Genomic DNA, 17,594 nt, shown 5'->3' on the forward strand with positions numbered 1-17,594 from the left:
TGTGAGCTATGTGCTTGCTTGTGTGAATACGTATCTGTTTTTTTCTCATCTGGTGAAGGCTTTATCCAAAATCTTAGTGAGTAACAGTCTTTTTGATGTGCCTGTCTGCAACTCAACGTGTCATCTTTACAATAAGTAGCAATCTATCCCTTCCATAATTGTCGTTTCTGAAGAAGAGAAATTTGTGAACATTGAATATAGATGTAATTGTCAGGAAGTCTTTACTGAAAGTATTTGTATGGAGTGTAGCCATGTATGGAATTGAAACGTGGATGATAAATGTTTAGACAAGAAGAGAATAGAGGCTTTTGTATGTGATTCCACTGAAGAAAACAGAAGATTAGGTGGGTAGATCATGTAACTAATGAGGTGGTACTGAATAGAAGTGGAGAGAAAAGAAATTTGTGGCACAACCTGACCAGAAGAAGCGATTGTTTGGTAGAACACATTCTGAGAGATCAAGGGATCATCAATGTAATATTGGAGGGAAGAGTAGAGGGATGGTAACCACAGAGCGAGACTAAGAGATGAATGCAGTAAGCAGATTCAGAAGGAAGTAGGTTGCAGTAATTATTTGGAAATGAAGAGGCTTGCATAGAAGAGAGTAGCATGAAGAGCTGCACCAAACCAGTCTTTGGACTGAAGACCACAATGGCAACATCGTCATCCAGTGTTCGATAATGAGAGCACTTAGTGACTTCTAACAAACTTTTAGATACTTGACATGAAATGTAATGTAAGACATTTAACTCACTGGTAAAGTAATTGTGTATGCCTCACTAGCTGAGTGCAAGTCTTACAATTAGACGCCCCTTCAGCAATGAGTGTGTTCATAATCTATCCTATTTCTCCAACCGGTGAAAGGGGACCCACAGTTTGACATGGAATCCGAACAGCATGTCATTCCTGGTGATTCTCCACATCAGTGAGAGGTGAAGGCTAGATTAAAGGCAGATGGAAAATATCTGTTGTGGGACTGGGACTCCAACCCACAACCTCTTGGTTTCTGTTACGTGCTTTACTGTGAGACCACCAGGTCTAACAGTTGTAAAGTAATCAGATATATGAAGCTGTTTTATACATTGGTGTTTGCTTTGGGGATTACTGGTGCTATATTGTAGTGTAAATTTTAGTGAAATTTTGCCATTGTCTATGAGGATGAAAGTGTACCAATGCTGAATTTGCATTTTTCCTTCTTTTTCATCAAGGCTGAGATTCATGTATAATCTTAAAATGACAGTTCATTTTGTTTGTAAAGAAGTATGATGTAACACCAAAAATAGCACCAAAATTGGAAAAAAGCACTATAAGTGTCAGAAAAAACACCACGATTGGAAAAAAAACACCAAAATTGAAAAAAATTGTACTGAATTTGATTTTAAAAATCACCAGATTTGGCAAAAAAATAATGGTGAACTTGCCAGAAAAAAATAGCACCAAAATTGGAAACAAATAATATCAAAATTGGCGAAAAGGTAGCAGTGAAATTGACTAAGAAACAAATTGGGTAATGAAATAGCACTGAATTTGGCAACAAAATAACACTGAATTTGGCAAAAAAAAAAAAAAAAAAAAAAAAAAAAAAAAAAACGGTATCTAATTTAACCATAACATAAAACAATTTTTTCCTGTCCCTGCCCATGGATAGTCTGAAATTGACCAAAATTGGTGGTCAAAAATAAAAGAGCTAGTACAGCTGTGTGTTGCATAATGCAGCTTGTATAATGCAGTTCTTAACAAATAATCAATTGTTTGACAACTGTGTGGCAGTGGCATTGTCATGATGAAAAATGATGTGAAGTTTTCATTTTTTTTTTTTAATTTCATTAATGACTTGTGGCAAACAGGTTGCCGTACAGCATTCAACATTTGACTCTCTAAAGCAAATGCTGGGACATGTGGGACATGTCCAATGCATCAAAAGCCACATTCAGTCATTGTGCTTTGCAAACAAGTGTCTTTTTTTTGGTTTCACCTCAGCTTGGACATTGCTGCTTAGTTTAGGGCTCGTAGAAATACATCCAAGTTTTATGTCCAGTTACAATCTTGTATACGATTTTGCATTCTCCCAGTCAAATTTTTTGAACGTTTCCACCAAACTGACACAAGCCTATTTTTGAATCATGAGATTGTGCAGAATCGATTGGCAGCACATCTTTTTCACAGCTGAATGTGAAATCAAATTTACTACAGTCTTCACAACCTATCTTAAAGATTGCAAGGGGTGTCACCCTAGATTTTCTTATGGAATCCTACAAACTGACCAGTGTGCCATACAGCCATACTGTGAGAAAGAATGAAATTACGATACGTATTTTTTTAGCTACCTCTCATAGCACATATTCAGCATTTCAGCCGCTTATTTAATTTTTTACCTGTTTCACGATACTCAAGTTCTTATCTTAATGATATAAAAAAATAACTGGAAAACTGTGAGGAAAGTCTTAAAATTCTGTATACTTGCAACTTCAGGGCTATAGGTGATTGTACTATTCATGTTGTTTAAGTATTTTCACAGTGCAGAATTTTTCATTGGTGTAGTAGTGTTTGTGGGCTGGTGATAACTTCCTTCACACAGCAGTTGCAGTTTGCGTTGCATATAATATTTTTTCACTTCTGTTATTTTTGAGCTTTCTGCTTTCTTTGTTACAGTGCTTCTTGATATAAAGTTTTTAGTTCAGTACTGTCGACATGAACTTTCGGCTCTGGAACATGTATCTTAGTAACTCCATTCTTTCATTACCTTGAAATGTTTCCCACATGTTTTGTGAAAATGAGAAATATTTCTATAAATACTCTCTTCAAAGAGGGCAGGTAGTGTGCTTGTGACAAACTATACTTATCCTCACAATTGAAATTATTGTAATGTATTGGATGTCAGTATCTGTTTCAAATTTTCTCAGTAAATCCTTTTTGTACATTAATATTGTAAGGCTTTAACAAATTTACTAGCTTCCTAACATCTTTATTTTGTATTCTGGCTCAATTTAAGTAAAAACCTCATTGTCTACTCACTACTTGCTTAGTTGAAAGTAACTTGTAAAACAGCAAGCACTTTTCTAGATAGTGAACATTTATGTTTTGAACCTTGCTTGCTAGTATAAATTGGTCTATGAGTAAATTGTTAATTTTATTGCTGATTTAAGTAATCAGTCTGATTTGTCTGGGCTCACTTCATTACTGATGGCACATGCATGATTTTATGTCCAGTGAATCACAATTATTACTTCTTAGTATAGCAAGCAGTATAGGTAAGAACAAACCATACATTTGAGGCTCTGAGTAGTTTACAGGTACATGAACAAGACTGGAAACAATACTAAGCTTTCGGGCAATGTGCTTCTTCAGAGCTGCTAGTCCAGAAACACACAGGCATGCATACCTTTGTTGTTCTGGCACTGCAGCTGAACTGGGATGACTCATAGTGTTGGGTGGAGGGGGTGAAGGGAGAAAGGAAATGAGGAGTGGGAAGAAGGTATGGAAGGGGAAGGGGTGGCTGGTAGCAAGAGGCAACAAGCACGTGGAGTAGGAATGCACTACCAGTGAGCTCATTATGGCTGAGGCAGAGATAACTGCCTACGGCACACAGTGTTGAGGACAGGTGGACTGGGAGGGAAAGATAGAACTGAAGAAGAGGGAGACTGAAGGCTGGTGAGCATGAGAATAAAATGAATGCTGTGGGGAGGGGATGGCGCACAGGTGTGTGTTAGACGGGGGCAGGTGGAGACTGAGACCCGTAGGATCGTGGGATGCGAGCATGTGTTGTGAGGCAGTCCCCATGTAGAGAAGTTGGTATGGGGGGGGGGGGGGGGGGGGTGTTAAACAGCCATGAAGTTGAGCATGTTGTGCTCAGAAGCATGTACGCAACTCTGCTCTCAGCCACACTGTAATTAATGGTGGCCATTCATGTGGGTGGACATCTAGTTGGTGGTCATACACACATGAAAGGCTGTGCAACAGTTACAGCAGAGCTGGTGTATGATATGACTGTTTTCACAAGTGACTATGCCTGTGACAGAATAGCAGTCTGCTCTTTTGGCATGTCCGAAAGAACAGACACCATTTTGATCTTGCAGCCACTGTGAATCAGGACGCAAAGCAATTAAAGACATTAGCTGCCAGTGGGCAATGGTTTATATGAATGCGGCAGGTTGAAAATTTGTGCCGGTCTGGGATTCAAACCTGGGTTTCCTGCTAACTAGGAAGTTGCACTGACCAATGTTCCATCAGGGCAAAGTGGTCACCACAGCTGCATGGACTACCCTAACCCTCCTCCCATCAGACACAAATTCGCAGCTTATAACTCACACTAGTGATGTAGTGCCCTTGCTCATTAGCCACATCACTTGTGGCATCTTGCTGATTCCAGTAAGAGTTTGAACTTAACGGGCATCTGTCCTGAAGAAATCATTGTCTGTCATCACCTTAATTATATGTATGTGGTGTCTGTTCTTTCAGACAGGAATCGGTAAGATGCCACGATTAATGAAGCTTATGAACAGGGGCACTACATCAGTAGTGTGCATTATAAGGTGGGAATTTGGGTCTGGCAGGAGACACACTAGGGTTGTCCATGCAGTTGTGATGAACACTGTGTTGGGGTGGTGTAGTAAGCGTGAGACCCAGGTTCATATAATGGTCCAGCACAAGTTTTCAACTTGCCCCATTGATATTAACCAGTGCCCACTAGCAACTAATATATTTAATTCCTTTGTGTCTAGAACAGAATATTCCTGTGCTGAGAGTGGAACAGGACGTTTTGAATGGTTGTATAGGACACATCTTGCACCTGAGTCTTCCACAGGCCTATGACTCATGTGGCAAGGAACTTGGAGTAGTTGTGATGAAAGGGTAGACTTAAGTATTTTGTAGATTGATTGGGCAGCAAAACACCTCTTTGGTTGGGGAAGGGAGGGGACAATTATGGGTAGGAATTTCCTTGTGTGTGGGCATGACAGTAAGTGGCTGAGACCATGGCAAAGGGATACGGTTAGGTGCCACATTTGTATTCCATGCACTTGTTGCTAGCCCCTCCCAAATGTCAGCTGGTTTTCCGTCCAGCCCTTTCTCGCCCTTCCCACCTCATTTCACACTTCACCCGCTCTTCCCAATACAGCCTCTTTCCATAGGTCTAGCTACAATGTTGGTACAAGTAATCGATCAGGACAGTTGAGCTGTACAGGTGTACATATGAATATGTGTACAGTGTACTTGTTGTCTCTGAATAAGGACATTGTTCAAAAGCGTTGCAGTATTTTCAGACGTGTGTATGTGCCTGTCAATTACTCAGCACTACAGCTATACGGTGAGCTGTTATCTTTACCTATGGATGACCAGACTGTTGGCTGCATGCGGCCTGCCAGTAATCTGATGGCAGCCATTTCTCACCTTTCATTCTTGTAATTTATTTTTTTACTCATCTGTCATTCCCTCTCCGAAATGATGGGATAGTCCAAATTAAATTCAATGAAGCAAATCTGCTGAATTTCTATTGTTGTGTCAATGAGAACAATGTTATAAGTATTGGTAGATAATGCCCTAAAATGTGCCAGCCTCTTTGGATCAATGTATATATGGGAATGAACTTTTTCGTAAGGAATATTAAGAAATCAAAAAAATAGGAACTGCTTGATGAATGACAATTTAGAGTCAATTTTGAGCTTGTCTGTCACAAAAATTGAGCCAAACATAAAGGTAGTTGTGAAATCAATGGAATGTCTTGTTTCAAATTAAATTGTGTAAATGATGTTTGTGTAAAAATACATTGCTGTAATTATATTCATTAAATGAAATGAGTGATGTGAAATATATATTTGCTGCCTTTACATAGTCATAGTGAGAGGTTTATATCCTGCAGTATTAGAAAGACTGTACACATCTGCCTTTAACCCATCTATTGTTTATATTTCACCAAGGACCTTCCATGACCAAAATCTTTCTTATTTCATTTTATGATACTTTCACACTCAGTCTGTTGCTGCTCAGAAATAACATGGCAAATCAGAACTCATATTGTTTATTTACTTGCGTGTTTGAATGTAATATTAAAAGTAAACTACAGATCAACTTGTAGCAGTAGTTTCCATGGATTACAAATGGTCTTGTCTTTAATACTGTACCTATATACCGCACCTGTTCTACAAATTGTGGTTCTGTTCAGACAGTGGAATGCAAATTTTGACTCTGATGAGTTTACTGTGAGACATATAATAAGGTTTAAATGATTACTGGAAAATCTCATATAAAGATGTGAAACAAATACTAACAAAGAGATAGAGGGGCTGGCCAGTACTTACCTCAGCTCAGTACAGCCGATAGATACACAAAAAACAGAACCGAAAATTTACGTTCCTAGCTTTCGGAACAAATGTTCCTTCGGCGGGGAGGAGAGAGTGGAAAGAAAGGGATGAAGGGAAAGTGGATTCAGTTACTCACAACCCAGGTTATGAAGCAAAAGGGAAAGGAAAACAGGGAGGGTAGCAAGGATGGAGGCATGGTTGTCAGTGGGAAGCCAAAGGTATTCTACTGTAAGTACTGTGCCAGCTTCAAACCAAAGAGGATGCATACAGAAGTAAAGAGGTATATAGTATAAAGATAAACACAACTATGTAGGATGAAAAGATGCATGAATGGCTAGAGAGAAAAGGGAAAGAGGAGAAGACTGAAGAGTAAATGGGAGTGAGGTTGTTTAACGTAGGTTCATTCCAGGGGGATGGTGGGATGAAAGGATGTGTTGGAGTGCAAGTTCCCATCTCCGCAGTTCAGAGGGACTGGTGTTGGGTGGGAGAAGCCAGATGGCACATACAGTGTAGCAGGTTCTTAGGTCCCTAGAATTGTGCTGGAGGGCATGCTCCGCTACTGGGCATTGGGCATCTCCTAGGCGGACAGTTCGTCTGTGTCCGTTCATGCGCTCAGCCAGTTTAGTTGTTGTCATACCGATGTAAAAGGCTGTACAGTGCAGGCATGTCTGCTGATAAATGACGTGTAGTTTCACATGTGGCCCTGCCTAGAATTATGTATGTTTTACCAGTAGCGGGGCTGGAGTAGGTGGTTGTGAGGGGATGCATGGGGCAGGTTTTGCAACGGGGTCAGTTACAGGGGTAGGAACCGCTGGGTAGAGAAGGTAGTCTGGGAATATTGTAGGGTTTAACAAGGATGTTACGGAGGTTAGGGGGGTGACGAAAGGCAACTCTGGGTGGTGTGGGGAGAATTTTGTCAAGGGATGGTCTCATTTCAGGGGTTGACTTGAGAAAGTCATATCCCTGGCGGAGTAATTTGTTGATGTATTCGAGGCCAGGATAATATTGGGTGACAAGGGGGATGCTTCTGTGTGGTCTGGAGGTAAGAACATTGTTGTTGGACGGGGACGAATGTATTGCTTGGGAGATCTGTTTGTGGACAAGGTCTGCAGGATAGTTGCGGGAGAGGAAAGCACTGGTCAGTTTATTGGTGTAATTGTTGAGGGATTCGTCACTGGAGCAGATACGTTTGCCACGAATACCTAGGCTGTAGGGAAGGGAGTGTTTGATGTGGAATGGATGGCAGCTATCAAAATGAAGGTACTGTTGTTTGTTTGTGGGTTTGATATGGACAGAGGTGTGGATGTGAGCTTCAACAAGATGAAGGTCAACATCCAGGAAGGTGGCTTGGATTTTGGAGAAGGGCCAGGTGAAATTTACATTTGTAAAGGAGTTGAGTTTATGGAGGAAATTAAGGAGTGTTTCTTCACCATGAGTCCAGACCACAAAGATGTCATCTATAAACCTATACCAGGCCAGGGGAAGCAGCTGTTGGGTCTTCAGGAAAGCCTCCTCCATGCGGCCCATGAAGAGGTTGGCATAGGACGGAGCCATTCTGGTTCCCATGGCTGTTCCCCTGATTTGTTTGTAGGTCTGGCCTTCAAAAGTGAAGTAATTATGGGTGAGGATGAAGTTGGTTAGTGTGATAAGGAACGAGGTTTTGGAAGATCTTCGGGTGGGCGTTGGGAGAGGTACTGCTCAAGGGCAGAGAGACCATGGGTATGTGGGATGTTTGTGTAAAGGGAAGTAGCATCTATGGTGACAAGAAAGATTTCAGGTGGGAGAAGAGTGGGAATGGATTTGAGGCGTTCTAGGAAGTGGTTTGTGTCTTTGATGTAGGATGGGAGTCTGCGGGTGATAGGTTGGAGGTGTTGGTCTACCAGAGCTGAGATACGTTCTGTTGGGGCTTTGAAGCCTGCTACAATGGGACGGCCAGGATGGTTCTCTTTGTGGATTTTGGGTAATAGGTAGAAGGTAGGGGTATGTGGCTCAGGTGGAGTGAGTAAGTCTATGGAAGCCATTGTGAGGCCTTGTGAGGAACCTTGGATTTTTAGGATTTTCTGCAGCTGAGTCTGGATGGAGGGAATGGGATCCTGGGTAACAGCTTTGTAGGTTGAGTTGTCGGAGACTTGAAGCAGTCCTTCTGCCACATATTCCACACAGTCAAGTACCACAGTTGTGGAGCCTTTATCCGCCGGGAGGATGACAATAGAGTGGTCTGTTTTCAGCTCCTTAATGGGACGGGATTCAGCTGGGGTGATGTTGGGGGTTGTCGGGATGTTCTTCAAGAATGACTGGGAGGCAACACTGGATGTGAGGAATTCCTGAAATGTCTGCAAGGGATGGTTTTGGGGGAGGGTAGGAGGATCCCTTTGAGAAGGCGGTCGGAACTGTTCTAGACAGGGTTCAACACTGGGTCTAGTATTTGGGGGCTGTGTTTGGGTAGTGAAGTGATATTTCCAGTTGAGGTTCTGGGTGAATGAGAGGAGATCTTTAACCAGGGCAGTGTGGTTGAATTTAGGCATGGGGCTAAAGGTTAAGCCTTTTGATAGAACAGATGTGTCTGGAGGAGAGAGGGATCTGGATGAGAGGTTTAGAACTGAATTGGGACTGGTGATATGTGGCATTTGACTGTGGTTATAGTTGAGATTTGGTCTGTGTGGGGTATGTGCTGGGATGGGGAGATTGAGTAGGGTGGCTAGGCTAGGTTTGTTGGCTATGAGGGGGGTTTGTTGAAGATTCTGTTGTGGTTGGTGTTTGTGAGGGATAGGGAGAGGGACCCCACTCCTTAGGTGTTGCACTAGCACTGTGGATAGTTTTTTCAGGTGGTGTGTGGCATGGAACTCAAGTTTGCAGCTGACTTCTAGGATGATGTTCCTGAGTGTGTTCTCCAAGCAAGGGTTTGAGAGGTGGAGGACTTTGAAGAGAGATAGGAGCTGTTGGGAGTGGTGGTTACATGAAGTAGTGTAGAGATTCAGGACAAGTTGGGTAAGGGCTAAAGATTGAAGGTTCTGGAAGTCCAGGAGAGACCGGTGGAAGGAGGAATTGCACCCAGAGAAGGGAACTTTTAAGGTAAGTCCTTTACGGGTAATTCCAAAGGTTAAGTAGGACCGGAGGAAAAGTATGTGGGATTGCAGTTTGGCTACGGTGAATGCATGTTTCCGGAATGAATGTAAATAATGTGGTATAGGATTAGGGTACATAGTGGGTAACTGGTGGGTAGGGAAACTAAATAACTAAAGTTAAAGTAGTAATCATAAGAAGGAATAAAACATGGAGGGAAGGACGAGAAAGAAAGAAATTGTGTTGGTAATGTTCAATACCAAAGGAAGACCACTAAATAAGAAAAATACAGAAAAAGTTAACTAGACCAAGCAAGTATGTCCAGATCAGGGGAAAAGAACACACGTTGCTCAAAAACAGAGATAGCGAGTGGCGAAAAAAAGATCGCGCATGCCGCAAAAAAGATCACGTGTGCCGCAAAAAAGTTCGCGGGTGGCGCAGAAATGTCCCAAAAAAATTGTCCTGTGGCAGAGAAAGATAGCCAATGGCACAAAGTTATCGCCAGCAACACGAAATCGACAGAAATGGATGATACTGGTAGGTGTGGAAGAGATTGTTGGCAGTGATTGTTGGCTGGAAAACAGCGAATAACGAACGTTAAAACTATGGAATGTTAAATAAATAAATCAATAAATAAAAAAAGAAAAGTGGACTATAAACGGAACAAGATAATAGGAGGAAAATGAAAGTAGCACAGTTGGCGACGAAAATATTTATTTATGTATATATAAAACACTGAAGAAGAGAAAGTGTTTAGATGACAGATGTAAGTGATAGCTAACAAAAGGGACAAAACAATGAAGGATGTGGACCATATAGGTGATCTAAATGATTAATGGAAAATCTCATATAAAGATGTGAAACAAACACTAACAAAGAGATAGAGGGGCTGGCCAGTACATACCTCAACTCAGTACCGCCGATAGATACACAAAAAACAGAACCAAAAATTTTCGTTCCTAGCTTTCGTAACAAAAGTTTCTTCATCAGGGAGGAGAGAGGGGAGAGAAAGGGAAGAAGGGAAAGTGGATTCAGTTACTCACAACCCAGGTTATGAAGCAACAGGGAAAGGAAGACAGGGAGGGTAGCAAGGATGGAGGCATGGTTGTCAGAGGGAAGCCAAAGATATTCTACTGTAAATACTGTGCCAGCTTCAAACCAAACAGGATGCATACAGAAGTGTGTGTTGGGGCTTATGGGGGCTCAACATCGAGGTCATCAGCGCCTGCATACAGAAGTAAAGAGGTATATAGTATAAAGATAAACACAACTATGTAGGATGAAAAGATGCGTGAATGTCTAAAGAGGAAAGGGAAAGAGGAGAAGACTGAAGAGTAAATGGGAGTGAGGTTGTTTAACGTAGGTGCAGTCCTGGGGGATCTTGTTGAAGCTCACATCCACACCTCTGTCCATATCAAACCCACAAACAAACAACAGTACCTTCACTTTGATAGCTGCCATCCATTCCACATCAAGCGCTCCCTTCACTACAGCCTAGGTATTCATGGCAAACATATCTGCTCCAGTGACGAATCCCTCAACAATTACACCAATAACCTGACCAGTGCTTTCCTCTCCCGCAACTATCCTGCAGACCTTGTCCACAAACAGATCTCCCAAGCAATACATTCCTCCCTATCCAACAACAATGTTCTTACCCCCAGACCACACAGAAGCATCCCCCTTGTCACCCAATATTATCCTGGCCTCAAATACTTCAACAAATTACTCTGCCAGGGATATGACTTTCTCAAGTCAACCCCTGAAATGAGATCATCCCTTGACAAAATTCTCCCCACACCACCCAGAGTTGCCTTTCGCCACCCCCCTAACCTCCGTAACATCCTTGTTAAACCCTACAATATTCCCAGACTACCTTCTCTACCCAGCGGTTCCCACCCCTGTAACCGACCCCGCTGCAAAACCTGCGCCATGCATCCCCTCACAACCACCTACTCCAGCCCCGCTACTGGTAAAACATACAAAATTCTAGGCAGGGCCACATGTGAAACTACACATGTCATTTATCAGCAGACATGCCTGCACTGTACAGCGTTTTACGTCGGTATGACAACAACTAAACTGGCTGAGCACATGAACGGACACAGACGAACTGTCCACCTAGGAGATGTCCAATACCCAGTAGTGGAGCATGCCCTCCAGCATAATTCTCGGGACCTAAGAACCTGCTACACCGTATGTGCCATTTGGCCTTCCCACCCAACACCAGTCCCTCTGAACTGCGGAGATGGGAACTTGCACTCCAACACATCCTTTCATCCCGCCATCCCCCTGGACTGAACCTACGTTAAACAACCTCACTCCCATTTACTCTTCAATCTTCTCCTCTTTCCCTTTTCTCTCTAGCCATTCATGCATCTTTTCATCCTACATAGTTGTGTTTATCTTTATACTATATACCTCTTTACTTCTGTATGCATCCTCTTTGGTTTGAAGCTGGCACAGTACTTACAGTAGAATATCTTTGGCTTCCCTCTGACAACCATGCCTCCATCCTTGCTACCCTCCCTGTTTTCCTTTCCCTGTTGTTTCATAACCTGGGTTGTGAGTGACTGAATCCACTTTCCCTTCTTCCCTTTCTTTCCCCTCTCTCCTCCCTGATGAAGGAACATTTGTTCCGAAAGCTAGGAACGTAAATTTTTGGTTCTGTTTTTTGTGTATCTATTGGCTGTACTGAGCTGAGGTAAGTACTGGCCAGCCCCTCTATCTCTTTGTTATAATAAGGTTTATATGTTGTTAGATAATCTTAGCAAAGACATTGCCCTAAAGACCAGTAATGCAGTAAAAGCACAGTGACAATAGTTTTTAGCTGAGCAGACTGCATAAAAAAGGATTTAAGAATTTGACGAGTCATAGTTCTGTTTGTCCTCTACTGAACCTAGTCAGCCTTCACCCTGTATTTATAGTCTTATTTCATTTCTCTGCTCGTTATCAATTCTGTCACATGTAATTGTAATTTTTGCATTCTATGTATTTTTCATTTTTTCCTACTAGTGGTTCTGCGAGCAAATGTTTTTGGCTGTAAGACTATTAACATGTTTCTCATTCTTTTCTTTTATTTCTTTTTATTTTATTTCTCAATAAATTCCATTTTAACATTTTTTATTTTAAATTGCAGTGTGGAATTTGTGGGAAACGATTTGCTGATTGGAGTAATCGAAAACGACACATGGATCGACATCAAAAACCAGGGTTGGTACCCAGTTCAGAATTGCAGGGAACGAAAAGACCCAGTACCAGGAAAACTGATTTAGTAATAAGCAGTGAAGAAGGGAAAGGTAAAACATATACAAGCTTAAGGTCATTTTTAGAATCTTCAGAAGTAGCGGAGGCTTTATCTGATGGTAAAACTGATGAGCGTAGCAATTCAGAAGATGTAGAGTATTTCACTTTTTTAACATCAGACAGTATTGGAAATGAAATTCAAGAAACCTTTTTTGTGTCTGAGACCAGAGAGCTGGCTGACTGTGAAATGGTTCTAAATGATACTGTCACTCTTCATGCAGCCGAAAGTCTGAATGATGGTATTGTCCTTCAGCAAGGGACTTCAAACAATGAGGTTCCAAGTTTTCAGGAAGTAGATGATGATTCCAATGACCTTGATGCATTTCTGGTTTCTAAGAATGATGTTTTAAATGATGACATTTTACAAGAAAATACAGCAAGTTTAGTGGATGAAAATAATATTCTGCAAGAAGCCATTGAGGAATCAGATAATCTTCTTGAAGCTTTCCTGGCCAGTGAAAATAATGAGCAGCCAAACGACATTGACATGAACATCATGGGAGACAACTCAGATGAATTTGCTGCAGACCCAGAGGAAAATATGAATATAATTGAAATTTCCCTTGCACCCAGTGCAGCTGATTCTGATCTTAGTGATACATTTGGTTCTAATTTAGCAACCAAATCTGACCACTTGCTTTTTCCTCATGTCAGTGATGCTGAAAAAGATTCAGTTATTCAAATGCTCAATAATTTAGGAACCATTGTTATGTAAATGTACCAAAAACTTATCCAACATTCCTAATATTATCTAGTCATATTTATATTGAATTTTTGATAAAGTGTTTATATATTTACCTAGTTACATTCCATTATTTTATATTTCCCGTTTTTAAATTATGTAATTTAACCAACTACGTAATCAAAATAAGTGATTACATATTTTGTTTTCTAGTCACAACAGGGATATTAATGAAAATGTTGTGAATGACAGGGAATGTTTTCATTTGTGTCCTGTATCAGAAATTTATATTGGGAGGCAAGCCTGTTATTTTGAAACATGTTTAAAATTTTTAATATTAAACCTTGCAAACAACAGAAGTATGTAAAAAGTCTGGATAGAATCAATTTTTAAGCAAATAATCATCCCAGTGCGTCAGTATTTTTGCCATGTCAAATTTGAACGAAAACCCTATCTTACTGTGCCTGTTGTCATCAACAACTGATTGGCATGCCTGTTATTGCAGTTTCCTTTTATCATCAGTATTCATTTCATAACAGCTGACATATGCTGTAGTGATGTCACAGTTATGATAAGGAATAACAGTGCTGATGCTACCAGAAATGACACCAGTCTTTGTTAGAGCAATACTACTTAAGTATCACCCCTACAGTTCAGATATAAAAACTCATTGTGTTTCTCTGAACTTCAGGAAATTACTGTTAATGGAGTGTGTGTTGAAATTTTTAGTGCTGTTGTATTCTAGGCTACTCCTTTTGTGCCAGTCTTCAGATTGTAGTACAGACCAACCTTCCCCTTTGTGTAATGATGCCATTATATTTAATCAGGTTATTTTACCTCATTTTTCAATTTGGGGAATAAAATTATCTTTTGGAAAGGATTTGGTTGCTTACTGGACAGTTACCAAAATCTGTTTTATTTGTAGGATTAGATCCTATCTCATAACCTTATATATCTCAGACTAATTTGATTTTATTGCAAAGCAAATTGCTTTTGAAACCAAAATTTGAGTTTTCTACTTGCTTTGCTTAATATTTACAATATTTTTGCAGTTATTTAACAGATGCCTGATATTATTTATATGGTACACAGGTCTTCCTATTTTGGTGTCGTTATTCCCATGTTGCTCCAGGGGTTTTTCGTAGACTCCTTCAATTAATTTACCCATATTCTTTTTAGAAATGTACCTTCAAATTTTGTTACTATTTCTGAACAAATCATTTTTGGAGTTAACATATTTTTTGCTGTAGATGTATTTCCAGTCCACATCTAGGGGGGCACTTTATAAAGACCTGAAATATTTCACTATGTATCACTTTAACTACTTTCCAAAAGTGACACATCCTAAACATTGGTATAGTCTGGGACTGAATAATACAGTTTGTAATAAGGGATTCAGCAATTTCACCACAAGGAGAGAAAAATTTGAAGAGGCTAGGTGTGATAATCTTTTGTGTGAATAGGTGAGGATTTGCAAGTGACTTTGAGAATAAAGACCAATGGAAGAATTTCTTTACTTCAAAGTTTGTTCTAAGTCTCAACTACAAAGCTAACTGCCCTGATGGAGGTTTCTCCTTGAGAATGGGCAGACCCTAACACAGAGACAGTGTTCTGTCTGCTTTCAGTGAAGTCTGCCAGTGGTTTCTATAACAGACAGAGTCGAACTGCTGAATTCTCTAAGTCCCCAGCTCTGAACACTAAGTCTGCTTAACTTTCAAGTGCATCCTGACCGTCTAACTGCTGGCTTTTAACTGACTTGGAGCATTCAGCCCTCAAGTTTTGGCCCATTTTCCACTAAGAGCCTGTCTCCCATAGCTTTGACATAAGGTTGAAGGCTACCCTCATCTTAATTGACTGTGAGTGAAGTAATACTACCCCTTCCAATCTTGGCAGTGCCCAGACATTGTGTGGAGGAAGAAGGGAACTCTTTTTCACTATGAAGGCTGCTTCTCAGTCCTGTCATTGCCCATCATTGATGTGATGGTGGCCCCACTGGGACTGTTGATGTTTTTAAAAATATCGAGAATCAGATGTATCGATATTTAAAAAACATCATTATCGGCCCTTGATATATCGAAAAAAAGTATCGATATGTTGATGGAAAAAATATTGTCCTACTGACCTATAAAAGTATTGGCAGCATGTTGTAAATATATTGTCAGTATAAGAGCTGTACATGTAAGTACTGATTTATTATTAGATAACCCTTACATCAACAAGCTATCTGCCTGCTTATTCCCCTTGGATCAAGAATTGAGAGGGTAGCGTAGCTGCTTCAAAAAGAGACCATGGTTCTCAGAAGTTGCCCAGTATCAGTGCCTCTTTCCTTCTCAGTTTTGGGCTATGACATTGTTAGTTTGTAATCATGTAGAATAAGTCTTTTAAGACTGGCAAAGGTATGATGTCCTGTGAAATACAGTATGTGGGTGTATGTTTGTGATACTGCTCATTAACTGCCTATTAAATTAGAAGTGGCTTTTTCTGCTTGAGTTACTGTAAATTCTATGATATTTGCTAAGTTTCCCATTAAAATTGTTTACTTCAACCAAGTGAATATTCACTAAACTATGGCAGATTTCAGCATAATGTGCATTTGTTTTTCCTACTGTCCTGTTAACACGTGAGTGTGAATTCAATAAAGCCAATATAGAATGTCAATAACAATTACCTTTATGTATTTCAACTGCCTTACAACTTCTTGTAGGCCATTAACAGCATGCAGACATTAGTTGTATGTGACATTATCTGAACCATCACAGGTCACATGCAATTTCTCATTGTTGTCTTATAAGAAACAAATGTTTTGTGCATTTTGAATGTAACTACTACCATGAAAATTAACTGTTTATTCTGTCGTTTAATTTGCTTAGTACATTTTCTGCTCAGTTTGATGTTGAGTACTTGTTGTTTTTGCCATTGAACAATGATTTTGACTGGCTTGAGCATGTGTAATGTGCATACTTACTGCAACCAATTTATTTCTGGTTGGATTTCTTTTGCCTGCATAAAATTGATGTGACTTCATTCCTGCCAAGGACTCTGTTTGTTTTACTGACCACGACTCTGAGAAAAAAGTAGCATTGTCTCCAGATCATTTTATGTTGGTGGAATAGCTTCATATTCATGTTTATCAGAGATTGATAACTTAATATGATTCTTATCTGATCCATTCTTTTGAAACATCATCTCAGATGTCTCATTTCAGAATCTATATGATCCTTATTGGAAACTGTGTTAGTTCATTATATGAGAGCATTTTAAAGCAAACATAGTGAAAACTCTGAGCACTGTTGTTGAAGAATGTATGCTTCAGGTTGCAGTATGCAGAGTCCCACGCCACCCTCATGATTTATAGTCAACCGAAACATCTAAAAATCTGCAAATATCCTTTCCTCTCTATCTCTCACCACATTCTTTTCTGAAAGAAATATCACTTCTGTGCTGACAACAAGACTGTGTAGAAGTTAACTATTGGTTGTAAAAGGAGACCATAATAGCAGTCATGATAGTCACATGTTTATAATGATGATAATGGGAGAGAAAACTTATAGGCCTTATTTCTGTTTTAAACATTAGGCTTGCAATACTACTGAGAATACTTTGTGTGAAAGGACGTTGTTGCAAAAGCTATTGTTCTGATAGAATCAGCTAATAACCAACCAAGGCTTTCTCTGTATGACTCATCTTCAATGGTTGTTGAGTGACTTAAACTTTTTTAAAATGATCTGAATTTATCTAGTTACTACATGAATAGCTTCCAGACTATTTTGGCTTAACTTCAGCCAAATAATACACAAATTCTTGATAACACTTTTGTGTGTCTTTTCATGGGAATAAAAGATAACAGGGTTGGCTCTGTTCAAATTTTGAAAGGGTTATGATGAGTGGTATATTCAATAGAGTAATGCAATCTTTGCCATATATTATTGTAAATAATAATGCATATAATATAAAACATGTAAATTGTAACTTGAAATTTTGTTAAAAAATCATTATCATTTGAAGAATTATGTTTTCTGAATGTAGTTATATGCAATGAAGAAAAAACAAAACACTCTCTGTGGTCATTCAGAGTTCACAGATTGTCTGAATCATTTCTAGTCTTCTAATGAAATAAAAAAATCTAGTCTTCTTCTATCATTGCCTGATATTTTATACAAAGTTTATTAAGTGAATCTTTAATTTTAATAATACAGCTAAATGTAATTTTTTGTTGAATTGCACTGGATTATGGATGGTAGTAA

General features: G+C 39.8%; 1 protein-coding gene across 1 annotated transcript in view; it reads left to right on the top strand.

The window, feature by feature from the left end:
• LOC126456083 (zinc finger protein 37-like) overlaps positions 1–13,383 on the top strand; it is a 77,016-nt gene extending 63,633 nt beyond the window's left edge. The window contains exon 6 of the mRNA XM_050091842.1: positions 12,502–13,383. Coding sequence (XP_049947799.1) covers positions 12,502–13,383 — 882 coding nt within the window. The remainder of the gene's footprint in view (positions 1–12,501) is intronic.
• Positions 13,384–17,594: the final 4,211 nt, after the last annotated feature.

This window comes from Schistocerca serialis, chromosome 1, assembly GCF_023864345.2.
Source record: "Schistocerca serialis cubense isolate TAMUIC-IGC-003099 chromosome 1, iqSchSeri2.2, whole genome shotgun sequence".
In the NCBI taxonomy this organism is placed as follows: Eukaryota; Metazoa; Arthropoda; class Insecta; order Orthoptera; family Acrididae; genus Schistocerca; species Schistocerca serialis.